General features: G+C 38.5%; 1 protein-coding gene across 1 annotated transcript in view; it reads right to left on the bottom strand.

Annotated features, from left to right (window-relative positions):
* Positions 1-16,833, bottom strand: part of REV3L (REV3-like, polymerase (DNA directed), zeta, catalytic subunit) — a 216,320-nt gene that overhangs the window by 152,718 nt on the left and 46,769 nt on the right. The window contains exon 3 of the mRNA XM_006839926.1: positions 14,874-14,948. Coding sequence (XP_006839989.1) covers positions 14,874-14,948 — 75 coding nt within the window. The remainder of the gene's footprint in view (positions 1-14,873; positions 14,949-16,833) is intronic.

Here is a 16,833-nt window from a genome sequence, read left to right as displayed (position 1 = left end):
TCTGGCTGACTGATCAGAAGAGATCCATATTTGTGTCCATTCCAAAGAGGAGACCCAACAGAACGTGGAAATCCGGACAATCTCTTTGATATCTCATGTGAGTAAAGTTTTGCTAAAGGTAATACAGAAATGGCTACTATCATACATTGACAGAAAACTCCCAGAGGTTCAAACCAGATTCAGAAGAGGCCGTGAAACGAGGGATATCATTGTTGAGGTTTGATGTTTGATAGATCTTGGCTGAAAGCAGAGATGTTTACCTGTGCTTATTGGCTACGCAAAGGCTTTCGATTGTGTGGATCATGTCAAGCTATGGACAACATTGCGAAGTATGAGTATTCCAGAACACTTAATTGTGCTCATAAGGAATCTGTACCTGGACTAAGAGGTAGTTATAGGAACAGAACATAGGAACACTGAATGGTTTAAAATTAAGAAAGGTGTGTGACAAGGTTGTATTCTTTCACCATACTTACTCAACCTGTATGCTGAGCAAATAATCCAAGAAACTGGGTTATATGAGGGAAAATGTGGCATCAGGATTGGAGGAAGACTCATTAACAACCTGCGATATGCAGATGATACAACCTTGGCCTACTGAAAGTGAAGAGGACTTAAAACATTTGCTGATGAAGATCAAAGACCACAGCCTTCAGTATGGATTATATCTCAATGTCAAGAAAACAAAAGTACTCACCACTGGACCAATAAACAACATTCTTATCATCGGAGAAAAGACTTTAGTTGTCAAGGACTTCGTTCTTCTCGGATCAACTATCAACACTCACGGAAGCAGCAGTCAAGAGATCAAACGATGTATTGCATTAAGCAAATCAGCTGCAGAAGACGTTTTTAAAGTGTTGAAGAGCAAAGATGTCAGCTTGAGGACTAAGGTGCGCCTGACCCAAGCCATGGCGTTTTCAATAACCTCGTATGCATGCAAAAGCTGGACAGTAAACAAGAAAGATCATAGAAGAATTGATGCCTTTGAGTTATGGTGTTGGAGGAGGATATTGAAAGTGCCATGGGCTGCCAAAAGAACCAATAGATCCGTTTTGGAAAAAGTGCAGCCAGAGTGGCTCCTTAGAGGTCAAGATAACCAAACTTCGTCTCTCATACTTTGGACATATTGTCAGGAGGGGCCAGTCGATAGAGAATGATATCATGTTTAGTACGGTGGAGGGTCAGAGAAACAGAGGAAGACCCCCAACGAGATGGATTGGCCAAGTGGCAGCAGATGGACTGAAGTGTGGCAACAATATTGAGGATGGCCCAGGATAGGGCAGGATTTCGTTCTGCTGTGCGTAAGGTCGCTATGAGTCAGTACCAACTTGATGGCACCTAACAACAACAAATGAGAAACAAGTCTGGCCATTCTGCCTTCTAAGGAGCATTCAGGCTAGACTTCTTCCAACACAGATTTGTTAGTTTTTCTAGTTGTCCAATGTACTTTTGGAGTCCTGGTGTGGCACTGTGGGTTAAAGCGCCAGTCTGCAAAGCCGTTTGAACTGCAAGGTCGGTAGTTCAAGTTCACCAGCTACTCCTTGGAAACCCTGTACAGGGTCACTTTGGGTCAGAATCGACTCGACGGCACTTAACAACAACAATGGTACTTTGAACATTCTCCTCCAACACTATAACTCAAATACATCAATTCTTCTATGGTCTTCCTTATTCACTGTCCAACTTTCACATGAATATGAGACTACTGAAAATACCATAGCTTGGATAACATACACTTCAGTCCTCAGACTGATATCTTTGTTCTTGAACACTTTAAAGAGGTCTTGTGCAGCAGATATGCCCAGTGCAACATGTCCTTTGATTTTTTCACTGCTGTTTCTATGAGTGCCTATGTTTGATCTGAGAAAAATGAAGTCTTTGATAATTTCAATCTTTTCTCCATTTATCTTGAGGTGATTTATTGGTCTACTGGTGAGGATTTTTGTTTTCTTTACATTGAGGTGCAATCCATACTGAAGGCTGTGGTGTTTGATTTTCCTTAGTATTTTAAGTCCTCTTCACTTTCAGCAAGCAAGGTTGTACCATCTGCATATCAAAGGTTGTTAATGAATTTTCTTCCATTCCTGAAGCCATATTCTTCTCCATGTAATTCAGTTTCTTGGATTATTTACTCAGCATACAGTTTGAATAAGTATAGACAAAAGACTATAACCCTGGAACACACCTTTCTAATTTTAAACCATTGAGTGTCTCCTTGTTCTGTTTGAACCTGCTGGTCTATGTAGAGGTTCCTTGTTGTTGTTGTTGTTATGTGCCATGGAGTCGGTTCCGAATCATAGCGACCCTGTACAGGGTTTCCGAGGTTGTAAATCATTACAGGAGCAGAACGCCTCATCTTTCTCCTGCAGAACAGCTGGTAGTTTTGAACTGATGACCCTGAGGTTAGCAGCCCGATTAATAACCACTACACTACCAGAGGTTCCTTAGTAGCACAATTAAGAGTTCTGGAATACTCATTCTTCACAATGTTCTGGAGAGCTTGTCATAATCCAAACATTCGAAAGTCTTTGGGTAGTCAATAAAACACAGAGAGTCCTGGTATGGCACTTTGGGTTAATGCACTGGACTACAAAGTCGTTTGAGCTGCACAGTTGGCAGTTCAAACTCATGAAGTTGCTCCTTGGAACCCCTATACAAGGTTGCCATGGGTCGGAATTGACTCAACGTACTTAATAACAACAACAATTATCTTTCTGGTATTCACTGCTTTCAGCCAAGAGCCAGCTGATGTTAAGAATGATATCCCTTATTCCACATTCTTGTCTGAATCCTCAACCTAAGAGTTCTGAGTTGACATTGAGAACATCATATAGGAAGAAAGCAAAAGGTCATTAAGAAGACAAAAGAGACGGAAAAGACCAAAAAGGATGTCAGACAAGACACTGAAAATTGCTCTCCAATGTAGAGATGCTAAAGCAAATGGAAGAAATGAGGACGTATAAGAAAAAATTTTCAAAGGGCAGCTCAAGAAAACAAGTCAAATACTACAACAAAATGTACAAAGACATGGATTTAGATAACCAAAAGGGAAGAACACACTCAGCACTTCTCCAGCTGAAAGAACTGAAGAAAAAATTCAGTCCTCAACTTGCATTATTAAAACATTCCCTGGGCAAAATATTGAATGGTACAAAAAGCATCAAAAGAAGATGGAAGGAATACGCAGAGTCGGTGTACCACGTAGATGATGTTCAATCATTTCAGGACGCAGCTTATGATCAAGAACCAATGATACTGAAGGAAGAAGTCCAAGGTGCACTGAAGGCATTGGCAAAAAACAAGGCTCTGGGAATTGATGGAATACAAGTTGAAATCTTTCAACAAACAAACTTATAAAGCACTGGAGGTACTCACTCATCTATGCCAAGAAATTTGGAAGCCAGCTACCTGACCAACTGATTGGAAGAGATCTATAATCTGTGCCCATTCCAAAGACAGGTGACCTAACGTAATACAGAAATCATTGGCCAGCATCATTAATACTGCACACAAGTAAAATTTTGCTAAAGATAATTACAAAATGGCTGCAACAATACATTGACAGGGAACTGCCAGAGGTGCAAGTTGCATTCAAAGACATGTTTAAAATTATCAGTATTTTCATCATTTAAATGGTGTGAGAAAGGGAGATAAGGACAAATTGTGATTGAAAGAGGTCCTTGAAAAGGTCAAAGAAGATACATCTTGATCCTTTTAGGTGAGGAAGGGAGATCTCTTTAGCCATTGTTGTTGTTGTTTGTGCCATTTAGTCAGTTCCAACCCACAGCAACATTGTATAAGTGTTTCCTAGGAGTGGTTAGTGAGCGTGAACTGATGAAGTTGCGGTTCAAACATCTTTGCAGTCCAACGCATTAACTCAGTGCCACACCAGGACTCCCTTTAGCTATTGTTGTTGTAATGTGCCATGGAGTTGCTTCCAACTCATAGTAACTCTGTACAGGGGTTTGGAGGCTGTAAATCCTAATGGAAGCAGAAAGCCTCCTCTTTCTTCTGTGGAACAGCTGGTAGTTTTTAACTGCTGACCCTGAGGTTAGCAGCCCGATTCGTAACCACCATGGTACCACAGCTCCTTCCTTTTGCTATTAAGAGGAACCAAAAAAGAGACTGGTCTCAGGATCTTTATTCATTCTTAAAACTTGGGAAACACAGATAAATTGTGTTTATATAAGTTAACATCTATTGATATTAACCATTTTAGAAATTAAGACTAAGAAATTTTTAAGATATTTACTAAGTTTTAACCAATAAACCCATGTGTTATCATGTTGTTTTTAGGTGCCATCAAGTCTGTACCAACTCATAGTGATCCTATGTACAACAGAACAAAACACTACCTGGTCCTGGGCCAACCTCACAATCATTGCTACGCTTAAGCCCATTGATGCTGCCACTTTGCCAATCCATCTCTCTGGGAATCTTCCTCTTTTTCTCTGACCCTCCACCTTACCAAACATGATATCCTTCTCCCGGAAGTGGTCCCTCCTGACAATATGTCCGAAGTATGAGAGACAAAGTCTGGCCATTCTGGCTTCCAAGGAGCACTCTGGCTATACTTCATCCAACACAGATCTATTTGTTTTTCTGGCCATCCACGGTACTTTCAATATTCTCCTCCAACACCATAACTCAAATGCATCAAACTCAAATGCATCAATTCTTCTATTATTCTTCCTTACTCACTATCCAACTTTCGCATGCATATGAGGTTATTGAAAATACCATGACTTGAGTCAGGCACACCTTAGTCCTCAAAACTGACATCTTTGCTCTTCAACACTTTAAAAAAAATGTCTTGTGCAGCACATTTGTCTAATGCAATATGTTGTTTGATCTCTTGACTGTTGCTTCCATGAATGTTGATGGTTGACAGAGAAAAATGAAGTCTTTGACAACTTCAATCTTTTCTCCACAGATAGGAATGTTTATTGGTCCAGTGGTAAGGATTTTTGTTTTCTTTACATTGAGATGCAATCCATACCAAAGGCTGTGGTCTTTGATCTTCATCAGTAAGTATTTTAAGTCCTTTTCAACTTTCGGCAAGCAAGGCTGTATCATCTGCATAACACAGGTTGTTAATACCACCCTGTCACACACTTTCCTAATTTGAAACCATTTGGTGTTCCATTGTTCTGTTTGAACAACTGCTTCTTGGTCTATGTATAAGGTTCCTCATGAGCATAATTAAGCAGTCTGGAATACTCATACTTTGCAATGTTGTCCATAGCTTGTTATGATCCACACAACCGAAAGCCTTTGTGTAGTCAATAAAGCACAGGTAAATATTTTTCTGGTATTCTCTACTTTCTGCCAAGATCTATTTGACACCAACAACGATATCCCACATTCCACATCCTCTTCTGAATCTGCTTGAGCCTCGGGAAGTTCTCTGTCAATATATGATTGCAACCATTTCTGTATTACCTTTAGGAAAAAACTTTGCTTGCATGGAATAAAAATGATATTGTCTGATGATTTTCGCATTCCATTGGGTCACCTATCTTTGGAATGGGAACAAATACAGAGCTCTTCCTATCAGTTGGTCGCGTAGTTGTCATCCAAATTTCCTGGCAAAGATGAGTGAGTGCCTCCAGTGACACCTCACCTTGTTGGAATATTTCAATTTGTACTCATTCCATCAATTCCTGGTGCCTTATTCTTTGCCTATGCTTTCAATGCACCTTGGACTTCTTCCTTCAGGATCATTGGCTCTTGATCATATGCTATTTGTTAGCATGTTGTTGTTGTTGTCAGGTGCCATGGAGTCGGAACCGACTCATAGCGACCCCATGCACAGCAGAACGAAACAATGTCGGATCCTGGGCCAACCTCACTACTGCTGCCACACTTGACGCCATCAATGATGTCACCTGGCTGATCCATCTCGTTGGGTGTCTTCCTCTTTTTCTCTGACCCTCCACCTTACTCAGCATGACATCCTTCTCCAGCGACTGTTCTCTCCAGAAAATGTGCCCAAAGTATGAGAGACGAAGCTTAGCCATCCTGGCCTCCAAGGAGCACTCTGGTTGCACTTCTTTCAAAACAGATCTATTGGTTCTTTTGGCAGTCCATGGCACTTTCAGTATTCTCCTCCAACACCACAACTCAAAGGCATCAATTCTTCTACGATCTTCCTTATTCACTGTCCAGTTTTCGCATCCATATGAGGTTATTGAAAATACCACGGCTTGGGTCAGGCGCACCTTAGTCCTCAAGCTGACATCTCTGCTCTTCAATACTTTAAAAAGTTCCTGTGCAGCAGATTTGCCCAACGCAATACATCGTCTGATCTCCTGACTTTTGCTTCCGCGAGTGTTGATAGTTGATCCAAGAAGAATGAAGTCCTTGACAACCTCAATCTCTTCTCCATTGATAAGAATGCTGTTTAATGGTCCAGTGGTGAGGATTTTTGTTTTCTTTACATTGAGTTGTAATCCATACCAAAGGCTGTGCTCTTTGATCTTTATCAGTAAATATTTTAAGTCCTCTTCATTTTCAGCAAGCAAGGTTGTATCATCTGCATATCTCAATTGCTTGCTGAAAATGACGCCACGCTTTCCTTCATAGAACCCAGCTTCTCGTATTATTTGCTCAGCATACATATTGAACAAGAATGGTGAAAGAACACAGCCCTGTCGCACACCTTTCCCAATTTTAAAACATTTAGTGTTCCCACGCTCTGTTCCAACAACTGCTCTTGGTCCAGGTACAGATTTCTCAGAAGTACAATTAAGTGTTCTGGAATACTCATACTTCTCAATGTTGTCCATAGCTTGTCATGATCTACACAATTGAAAGCCTTCACATAGTCAATAAAGCACAGGTAAACATCCTTCTGATAATTTCCACATTCCGTTGGGTCACCTCTCTTTGGAATGGGCACAAATATGGATCTCTTCCAATCAGTCAGCCAGATAGTTGTCTTCCAAATTTCTTGGCAGAGATGAGTGAGTGCCTCCTGTGCCGCCTCACTTTCTTGAAAGATTTCCATTTTTATTCCATCAATTCCTGGTGCCTTATTTTTTGCCAATTCTTTCAATGCATTTTGGACTTCCTCCCTGAGTATCATTGGCTCTTGTTCATATGGTACCTCTTGAATGGTTGAACATTAACGATTTCCTTTTGGTACAATGACTCTGTGTATTCCTTCCATCTTTTCTTGATACCCTCTGCATCATTCAATAATTTGCCCAGAGAATCTTTCAATAATGAAAGTCGAGGCTTGTTATTTTTTGTTAGCATAGATAATTTAAAAAGTAATACATAATTCTATTTTCCAAATGAAAAATTTTAGGGAGACAAAGGTATTGTTTTAGATTTTTGCAAATCTCTGACCCAAGAGATCTGAATTCTCACATCTGCTTCTCAATTTGTTGCAATATATTGTTGGGGTTGAAGCATAAGAAAAAAAGTCCAGCCTCATGCAAATATGTAGTTGGAAAAAGTAGTATTTAATAGTCTTGTCAGATAATTGTGGATATTCTTTTTTGATATAACATGGAAAGAAATGGCAGTTTCTTAAAGGCTAGTTGCAACGTGGAATCTGAAACCAGATTATTGAATTTTTTATACTTTTCTATTAAAATCTACTGATTTATCTTGTGTATGAATGGAACTTCTGTCCATGCATGATTTTGTGAGAGCATACATTGGTCATTTGGAAAATACAGATCCACTGCATATCTTCAAAGCGTTGATGCATTTCATTTTACAAGGTGAAAAACATATTTGTTAATATCTCATATGGAAAATCTTAAGTACAGGAAACCTGTTAAGCTCACAGAGGCAAATAAAAGTTTCTAAAATTCTAATATTTGTTTGAAAGCTCAAATTTTACACTATCAGTTATTTCCCTTGAAGTGACAGTTTTACTTTGTTCATTTTTGAGAAATATCTGACAAATATCTGACAAATATGCAAGTTTTTTTATTTGTCTTTCAAATAAAATGGTGTCCCATTAAAAAAAAAAAAAAAAAAAAAAGCCATTCTAGCTTGCTACTGAAAACAATTATATACATGCTTCTTTTCCTAAGGATAATCATAGCACTTAAGCAAACAGGAGATGTGTCTTACCCTTACTTTCAGTTTATCACATAAAGTGTTAGACAGATGTATATTTAAAGATTAAGACTTAATAAAAATTACTTTTTATTGTGTTATTATAGGTATTCTCAAGTAAACAATTTTTGTTTTTCCTCTTAGTGTTTGTTGTTGTTGTTAGTGCTGTTAAGTCAGTTGTAACTCATAGCAACTCTGTATAGGTTTCCAAGGAGAGGCTGGTGGGTTTGAACTATCCACCTTGTGGTCAGCAGTCTAGTGCTTATCCTTTAGCACCACACCAGTTCTTTGTTGTTGTCCTGAAAAGCTGTGGAGTTGGTTCTGACCAACAGCAACCCGTATAAGGTTCCCAAGGAATGACTGGTGAGATTAAACCACTGACCCTACAGCTCAAAGCAACTTTGCAGTCCGGCACATTAACCCATAGCGCCATACCAGGAGAGCTTAGTGGTGGAAAATACAATGACTAGTACAGTTTGATGCCATTTTTCGATTCAGACTAAGGTGCCAGCAGTTTTACCCACCAACAGTCTGCATCATCAGTTAACACAGTAAAAAAGACTTAGCATATTTCAGTATTATTATGAAAATAGTATTGACCATGCTGAGTCCCTAAAAGAGTCTCAGAGACATTCAGACCACACTTTGAGAACAACTGTTCTAGATTTATGTGTCCATTTTCTCTACAAGATAGGAAACAAGGCCTCTGGGCTTAAATATTTGTCTAAAGAGGGTAAAGAATAGTGAAGAGTGTTAATTAGAGAAAAGCAGAAGTGAAGCTGGGCCTAGGTAAAGTTGAAAATGATGAAGTCACAGTGATTTTTTTTTTTTTTTTTATCCTGTAATAATCAGAAACTAGGAGTCCTGGTGTGGCACTTTATGATAAGCACTGGACTGTTAATTGCAAGGTCAGTAGTTCAAAACCACCAGCCACTCCTTGGAAACACTATACAGGGTCGCTATGAGTCACAACTGACTTGACAACACTTAACAACAACAAAGCATTTAGCAAACAAAAACAAATGGATTAATCAAGAATTAATAGTTTCCATTGCAAGGTCAGTAGCTCAAACTTACCAGCTGCTTCTCGGAAACCCTATACAGGGTTGTTATGGGTCAGAATCGACTTGACGGCACTTAACAACAACAAAAATTAGCAGGTAAGAGAGTTAAGAAGACAAAACTCTTATGCTGGGAACAAAAAAAAAAAGGAATTAACTGCAACAAGATGAGGCAGTAGTAGTAGGGCTATGAGGCTGAAGTGTAAGAAAAGCTGGAGTAACTCAGGTATAACGTTAAAGATAGAAGAAACAGAGATGAAGAAGCGCTTATGAAAATGTTCTAAAACAATTACGGTGACAGTTGCACAATTCAGCACATTTACTAAAATTCACTGAATAATGTGAACTCAAAAAGCCTGAATTTTTTAGAAATAACCAGTCCAACACATCAATGGAACATGTGAACATCAGTCACCACAACTCTGAGACCAGAAGAATTAGATGTTGCCTGGCTACCATTGCCAACTGCTCTGAAAAGGTTCACATTAGAAGTTCTTAAATAATGTGGGAGAAAATGTGGAAAACTCAAAAATTATTAAATAAGTCCAGGTTCACTGGTCAGAAAGAGACTGGAGGAACTCAAGATTATGGCCCTCGGACACCCTTCACATCTGGAACAGAACTCACCTTCATACCAGTCACAAAGTATATACATATATAGGGAGGGCAACAACACTAGTAAGGTATGCTTACTATGGAATGAATGGTCAATCATTCAAGATCAAAGGCAAAAATTACCTAAAGAAAAAGTTGAGAAGGGGTGGGAAGTAGGGTGGAATGGAAATAAGAACCAGAAGTAGCAGTGGGATAACTGTTCTTACATGCAGGGGATTGCAATCATTGGGTGAAACAAAGTACATGATTTGTTGAATGGAAAACTGATTAACTTCTCTGTAAACTTTCACTCACTTCACAATAAAAAGTTGAAAAAAGAAGTGAATTTTGTAGCATGCAAAATATACCTAAAAAATTGTTTAAGGAAAGGACAGAAGATTGTATTCAGTAATCAAGATGCTTCTATCTAAAATTCCAGAGGTATTCTTAAACCAAGAGAGTCAATGGCTTAAGAATGAAAGTAAAAATCACAGAGATTAGCAAGTACAGGAATCTGAAGGGTAGTTTCTAAATGATGTGTATAGTATCCACTTATTAATTCAACAGATATTTAGTGACTGATTACTTTGTGCCAAGACACTATTCTAAGTATTGGGGATTGTTGTTGTTTAGTGCTGTCAAGTCGGTTCTAACCGGCAGTGACCCTGTATAGAGTTTCCGAGGAGCAGCTGGGAACTTGAACCACCGACCTTGCAGTATTTTTCTGTCTGCTTTTTTTTTTAATTGCCTAAGTATTGGGGATTAGGCAATAAAAAAAAACAAACCACAAAAAACAGCAGAAAAAAAACATTACGACTGTGTAACTTTACATGCTAGTATGATAATTTTACATGGAAATTTAAGAAAGAGAATACAAGTACATGCATATAGCTGTACATATTTGTATGAAAGACAAGACATATATGAAACTCTTAAAAGTGATTACCTCTTCTATTGCAAGAACAAGCAAGCTGTTTGCCAGGGAGCCATCAAGGCAAGTAATCAAGTCCCTTCAGGACAAACCCCACTCCACGACTGAAACTCAAAGGGAACACGAGCGGTACGTAAGCTCACTGGAGACCACGTTGGTCTACATTTGAGTGGAAGTGGGCAAAAGTCAGTAATGAAGATATGGGCTGTTTGACCACATTCCATAGACTCTTGTCAACCTCGAAATGAGAGAGAAGAAGAAGAACTGGTTGGTCTGAAGTTTGGGGAGACTTGAGCCCATGGACACTGACACAGCCATGAAGGGCTAGACCTGAGAGTGAAGTGTCCAGCTGATATGAAGTGTGGAGAGATGCACAAGAATGGCCAAACTTGCAGATAGTACCCATTTGACCTAGCTTCGAGAGCTTGAGGACCAGAGCTTGACTAGAGGAAGATAAAGAAATTTGATAAAGGAAGCAAGTGTAAATTGCTGTAATTTGATGAAATTGCTACTTATGGATGTAGTAGCTCAAAATACCAACAGAGAGGGAAGGAGTCTTCACATCAAGGATCAAGCTTATCCCCTCAATATACAGGGTTGATAGAGATGGGCAACTTAAAGACACTGGCTATCTAAATTGGGAGGTTGTTGTGGTGGTTATGTGCTGTGCATGGAGTTGATTCCAACTCATAGTGACCCTGCACAGGGTTTCTGAGGCTGTAAATCTTTACGGGAGCAGAAAGCCTCATCATTCTCCTGTGGAAGGGGGACTATAAAGCACCAAGTAGCTGGCTTCCAAGTTTTCAAGAGGGAATTTAGTTTCAGAAAGAGCAGGGGAAGGTATAATTGCCACTGATTAGTTTTTATCTTGTCTATGCGGATCTGGTAAAAGGGCATGGGGATAGGATTCTTTTGATTCAATATTGAGTAATTGTTATTATGCCTAATTGCAAAGGTCACATCACAACAGTCACAAGTTTTGTACCATAAAGGGGGGAGAAGTTAATTTTACATTCCAAGAACAAAGGACTCTAGGACCATCAAGGGAGACTAGCATGAGTAGAATGTGGGACCCTAACCAGAGAAGCAGAGATATGGGAGATGAAGGCAGAGGTGATGGCATGGGGGGATTGAGCAGATAAGGACTAGTCTCACGGAAATAGAAAGGCTATGTACTGGCAGCCAGGAGGCAGGCTTGCAGAATGTGACCCTTGTTTGTTTAAATGATTATATATTCCTGATTATTTTTGTGTACATCAAAACAACAACAACAACACAACAGAGGGAATAGAAGCAAATACTGTTAAATAATGATGCATAGAGGGGATTGTAATCATTGCAATGAAACAAAATACAATAGGATGAGTGCAAAACTGATGTTCTCCCATGTAAATGATCTCTCAATTCACAAAAGCTTAAAAAAAAAAAAAAAAAAGTGATTACTCCAGGGAAGAGAATCAAAAAGTAGGAGTAAAGTACAGCAGTTGTACTTTTACAATATTTTATATGTATGAGTTAATATGTACACAGTATTTGTAATACACCAGGCATTGTTCTAAGTAATTTACTATCAACACATTTTATTCTCAGAACAGTGGGCTCTAACATCAAACCTTTTTAAAGAATGAGAGCTAAGACACAGATTATAACTTGTTTAAATTTAACCAGCTATTAAGTAACAGAATCAGAATTTGAATGTACATGATCTGGTTTCAGTCTCTGGGTCCTTATCACTACACTATACATTGTTGTTGTTAAGTGCCATTGAGTCAGTTCCAACTCATAGTGACCATACACAGAATTTCCAAGGAGCAACTAGTGGATCTGAACCATAAACCTTGTGGTTCAAACTGACCTTGTGGTAAAGTGCTTATCCTATAGCGCCACACCAGGACTCCTATACACTATATATTAGTTAAGTATTATAACATCAATGATTCATGCAGTCACAAAAATGGAGACAAAATTTTCTTTCACAGTTTGCTGTGGGATTTTTTGTTTGCTTGTTTTTAAACCTTCTTTTGTGTTGGGTGAAAGTTTACAGAGTAAAATGGTTTTCCATTGAATAATTAATTCATACACTGACTACAATCAATAGTTAGTAGTCAGTAATTTGTTTTGTGACACTGACTACAATCCCACAATGTACTTCATCCCATGCTTACCATTTCCTACTTCATCCCATGCTTACCATTTCCATTCCTCCTCCTTACCTATCTCTTTCTGCCTTCTGACCTTTATTCCTGGGCAAATCCTTTCCTTTTGATCTAGTATGGTTGCTTGTTCACCTTATGAATGTTTATTGTTTGGTTTAAAGTTCGGTCACAGAGGTGAGTTCAGTTCCAGGCTTAAAGAGTTGTGTCCAAGGGCTGTACAATCTCAGGGGTTCCACTAGTCTCTATTAGACCAGTAAGCCAGGTCCTTTTATTATTGTTATTATTTTGAGCTTTGGTCTACATTTTTCTCCTACTTTACCTGGAATCTCCTATTGTGTTCCCTTCAAAGAGGTCAGCAATGGTAGTTGGGTACCATCTACTTCCTCTGGTCTCAGGATGTGGAGACTAGGGGTCACATAGGATGTAGAATATTGTCTTTGTGGATTATGATATGCCAATTGATCTTGAGATTATCGTCATGAGTCCCCAGGCCCAGTAATAGTCCGCTCTTTTCCTTAATAGCCTATATCACAATTATTAAGTCTACATTATGTTACTTGTTTACTGTGTCCCCTGCTAGGCTGTAAGTTCCCTGAGGGCAGGCACCATACAAATTTTGCTCACCACTGTTTACCTAACAACTTTCATGGTGTATCATATAAGTATTTTGTAGTTATTTATTTAAAAATCAGTACGTGAATATATCAATAAATCAGGTAACTTCTGGTAGACACTGTGATAAATTGACTATAATTTAATGCAAACTTATTGGGAAAAGTATGTAATTTCAACAGTGAAAAATGGATTATATTTATAGTTCAAGTAGAATACATGATTCCATCTTCTAGCATATTTTGTGGGTAAGAAAACAAATGAGGTTTAATCACCTACCAATGTGTGTGAAACAAGTAATAACCACAGCTTGTTATTTTGTACCCCATGAATATAAGAAAGTGTGAATAGAGGATAACTGGCACAAGAAAACATCACCTTCAATAAATGCACATTCTAGATTATTAATTTGGTGCCTTACATAATAAATAAGGTCAGGGCTTTAGACTATTGAGAAAACTAGTTCTCACTGATTAATCATATATTGGGATTAGGGCTGTTATTCAGTGAAGTACTCATGACTTGTTACTGTTGCTAAGTAACGTTGAGCCAGTTCTGACTCATAGTGACCCTGTATAGGGTGTCCAGTGTCCACAAACATTTGTATGTATCCCTGCTGCCAATAACTTGGGCTCTAAGAGGATTAAGAAAATGAGGTAGACAGTGAGACTAATTCAGAGGAAAAAAAAAAAAAAACTACCAAAAAATAAAACAAGCAAAAAGCTCAGGAAATAAAAGTTTCACTAACGTCTAATTCGTAGTAATGTACAATAAGCACTGGACTGCTAAACACAAAGCCAGCAATTCAAACCCACCAGCTGCTCCTGGAAACTCTATCTATATAGGATCATTATGAGTCGGAACCAACTTGGGCACTTAACAACAACAACATTTAATAAGGAATGAGCAGAATTCTGAGATCTCAGAAGCTCTTTCACTGTGGCCTTGTTTTAAAACTGAAGAATGAGTTTCTCTTAGTATTCAGCATCTGGGCTGGCCAGCAGAACATTAAGATCACATAAGGTAGCCCTCATCTCTCTTAGGCACTTCTGGTGTGGCACTGTGGATCAGCACTGGCCTGCGAACCACAGGTCAGCAGTTCAAACTGCTGCTTCCTTCGCAACCCCATACAGGGTTGCTATGAGTTGGAACTAACTCGATGGCACTTAAGAACAATATCTTTATCTACTCCCACAAACTCCCTAAACCTAAAAGGAAAGAAGCAGTTGGGGACATAAACCAAGATCCCACCACCTTAAAATATCCTTCCTAGAGCCCAAACCATAAGCATTGGCCTGCTCATGGGTCTTTCTATATACATATATGTACCTATGAATGTCTCTTTAATATAAGGATACAAATATTTAAGTCTTTTTTCTGTATTTTTTCTTTAATTACTAAAGAACTTAAGAGATAGCGATAGTTTCATTTCTCTTGTACCTTTTCACCATTGCAGGATTATAAAGATAGATCTTCATAAAGTGTCTTTCCTTCTCATGATAACCATAAAAAGGCCTGAAATACAAGAAAAAGATATTCCAAATTATTTTCATCATACAGAAGTAATGCAACTTATTGCCCTGATTAGACTCAACTGGCCTAATTCAATTTTATTTATATTTAATATTCTTTTTAAAAAGACCTTTCAATTAAACCTGCCATAAGGTAATATTGCAAAATGTTAAAATCCAATTATTTTGCTTAAAAGGCTTTTAAGAAACTACTTTAAAAAACCCAAAAACACTAGAGACAAAAAGTGCAGTAAACAACTTCAATTCACCAGGACTCCTAAAAAGTGGCCTTTTTCTCTTGACACTGAACATGTATGAGAGAAAAGAACATTTCCCACTCTTCTGCCATCCCAGACCCTGACCCCCTCCTTTTTTTTTTTTTTGCAGAACACTAAGTGTTTTTCATAAACAAAGGACTTTAATAACACATATCACTTTCATTATTCAGCTCTGTTGATTATTAATTTGCAGGTTCACAAAGCAGCAACATTGGATGGTATAGATATGACAGGAAGAAAGAAAAACAGGCGATTTTGAAAGCAGATTTTTGATGCTTACAAATTAAATGCGATCATTTGAGCTAGTTTTTAACTGTATCAATAAGAAGGAAAATGAGCAAGAAAAAGCTCAGCTAGAAAATTGAGAGGGAATGCCTTGTTGTTGTTATGTGCGTTTGAGTCGGTTCCGACCCATAGTGACTGTGTATAAGGTTTCCAAGGAGGGGCTGGTGAGCTTGAACTGCCAACCATGTGGTTCAAACCAACTTTGCAGTCCAGCGCATTAACCCACAGCGCCACACCAGGACTCCAGATGGACTGAGGTCATTAGCTAATTCCTTATAAGAGATTTTCTACAATCATGGTAGATGAATGACAAAGAATTTAAGAAATTAGCTAAATGTGTCATGGTCCTTATCTCTTAACACAGCCTGAATACATAGTTTAGAAAAACTGAAACTGTATTTTATACAAATTCCAATTTGGCAGGAAGATGCAATCTTGTCTATTAAAGGTGGTGGTGTTGTTAAGTGCCATCGAGTTGGGTTCTGACACATAGTGATCCTGTATATAGGGCTTCCAAGCAGCAACTGGTGAGCTTGAACCACCAACCTTGAGGTTCAAATTGACTTTGTAGTCTAGTGCATTACCCCACAGTGCCACACCAGGACTCCAGTAAGAACTATTAAAGTAGTAAAGGAATCAGAATGAATGGTAAGCAAAAAGGAGACCCAAGTAAGAAAAGTAAAAACAAACAAGTAAAATAGGGTAAAAAAGATAATAGGAACCTTTACTAAGTTTGAACAGCTCATCTCCTAGGTATACAGATCTGTCATTTAACTTCTCTTGAGAATACTCAGTGCCTTTAATAAATACCGAAAGGATCTCTAATGGCGTAGTGTGTTAAGCATTGGGCTACTAACTACAAGGTCAGAGGCTCAAACCCTCCACACACTCAGTGGAAGAAAGAGAAGGCTGTCTGCTCCCATAAAGATTTACAGTCTCAAAAACCCTAAGGAGCAGTTCTCCTTTGTTCCATAGGGTTACTATGAGTCAGATAAACTTGATGGCAGTGGGTCTGGTTGTTTTCTAAAGCTACAGAAAGATGGGTGACTAATTTATTCATTTCACTGGGCTGTTTGAAGATTCAACTTTGAAATAAGATTATGTATAGGAAAGGTCTTGCAAAACTTTACAGCAGGAAATCAATAAAAAAGATAAAGCTAATTATTATTTTAAACATAATTGCTGCTGTCACAGGATGGGTATAGACTTTAACCTCATCTATTTATTCAGCCAAATATTCTTGAGCCATGTTCCTAAGTACCCAGCACCATACAAGATTTACAGTGAAGTTCATAATGCTGAACATGGCAAACATGGAGCTGACAC

Source organism: Chrysochloris asiatica, unplaced genomic scaffold (assembly GCF_000296735.1).
Source record: "Chrysochloris asiatica unplaced genomic scaffold, ChrAsi1.0 scaffold00027, whole genome shotgun sequence".
Lineage (NCBI taxonomy): Eukaryota > Metazoa > Chordata > Mammalia > Afrosoricida > Chrysochloridae > Chrysochloris > Chrysochloris asiatica.
This window is presented reverse-complemented; position numbering and strand designations above follow the sequence as displayed.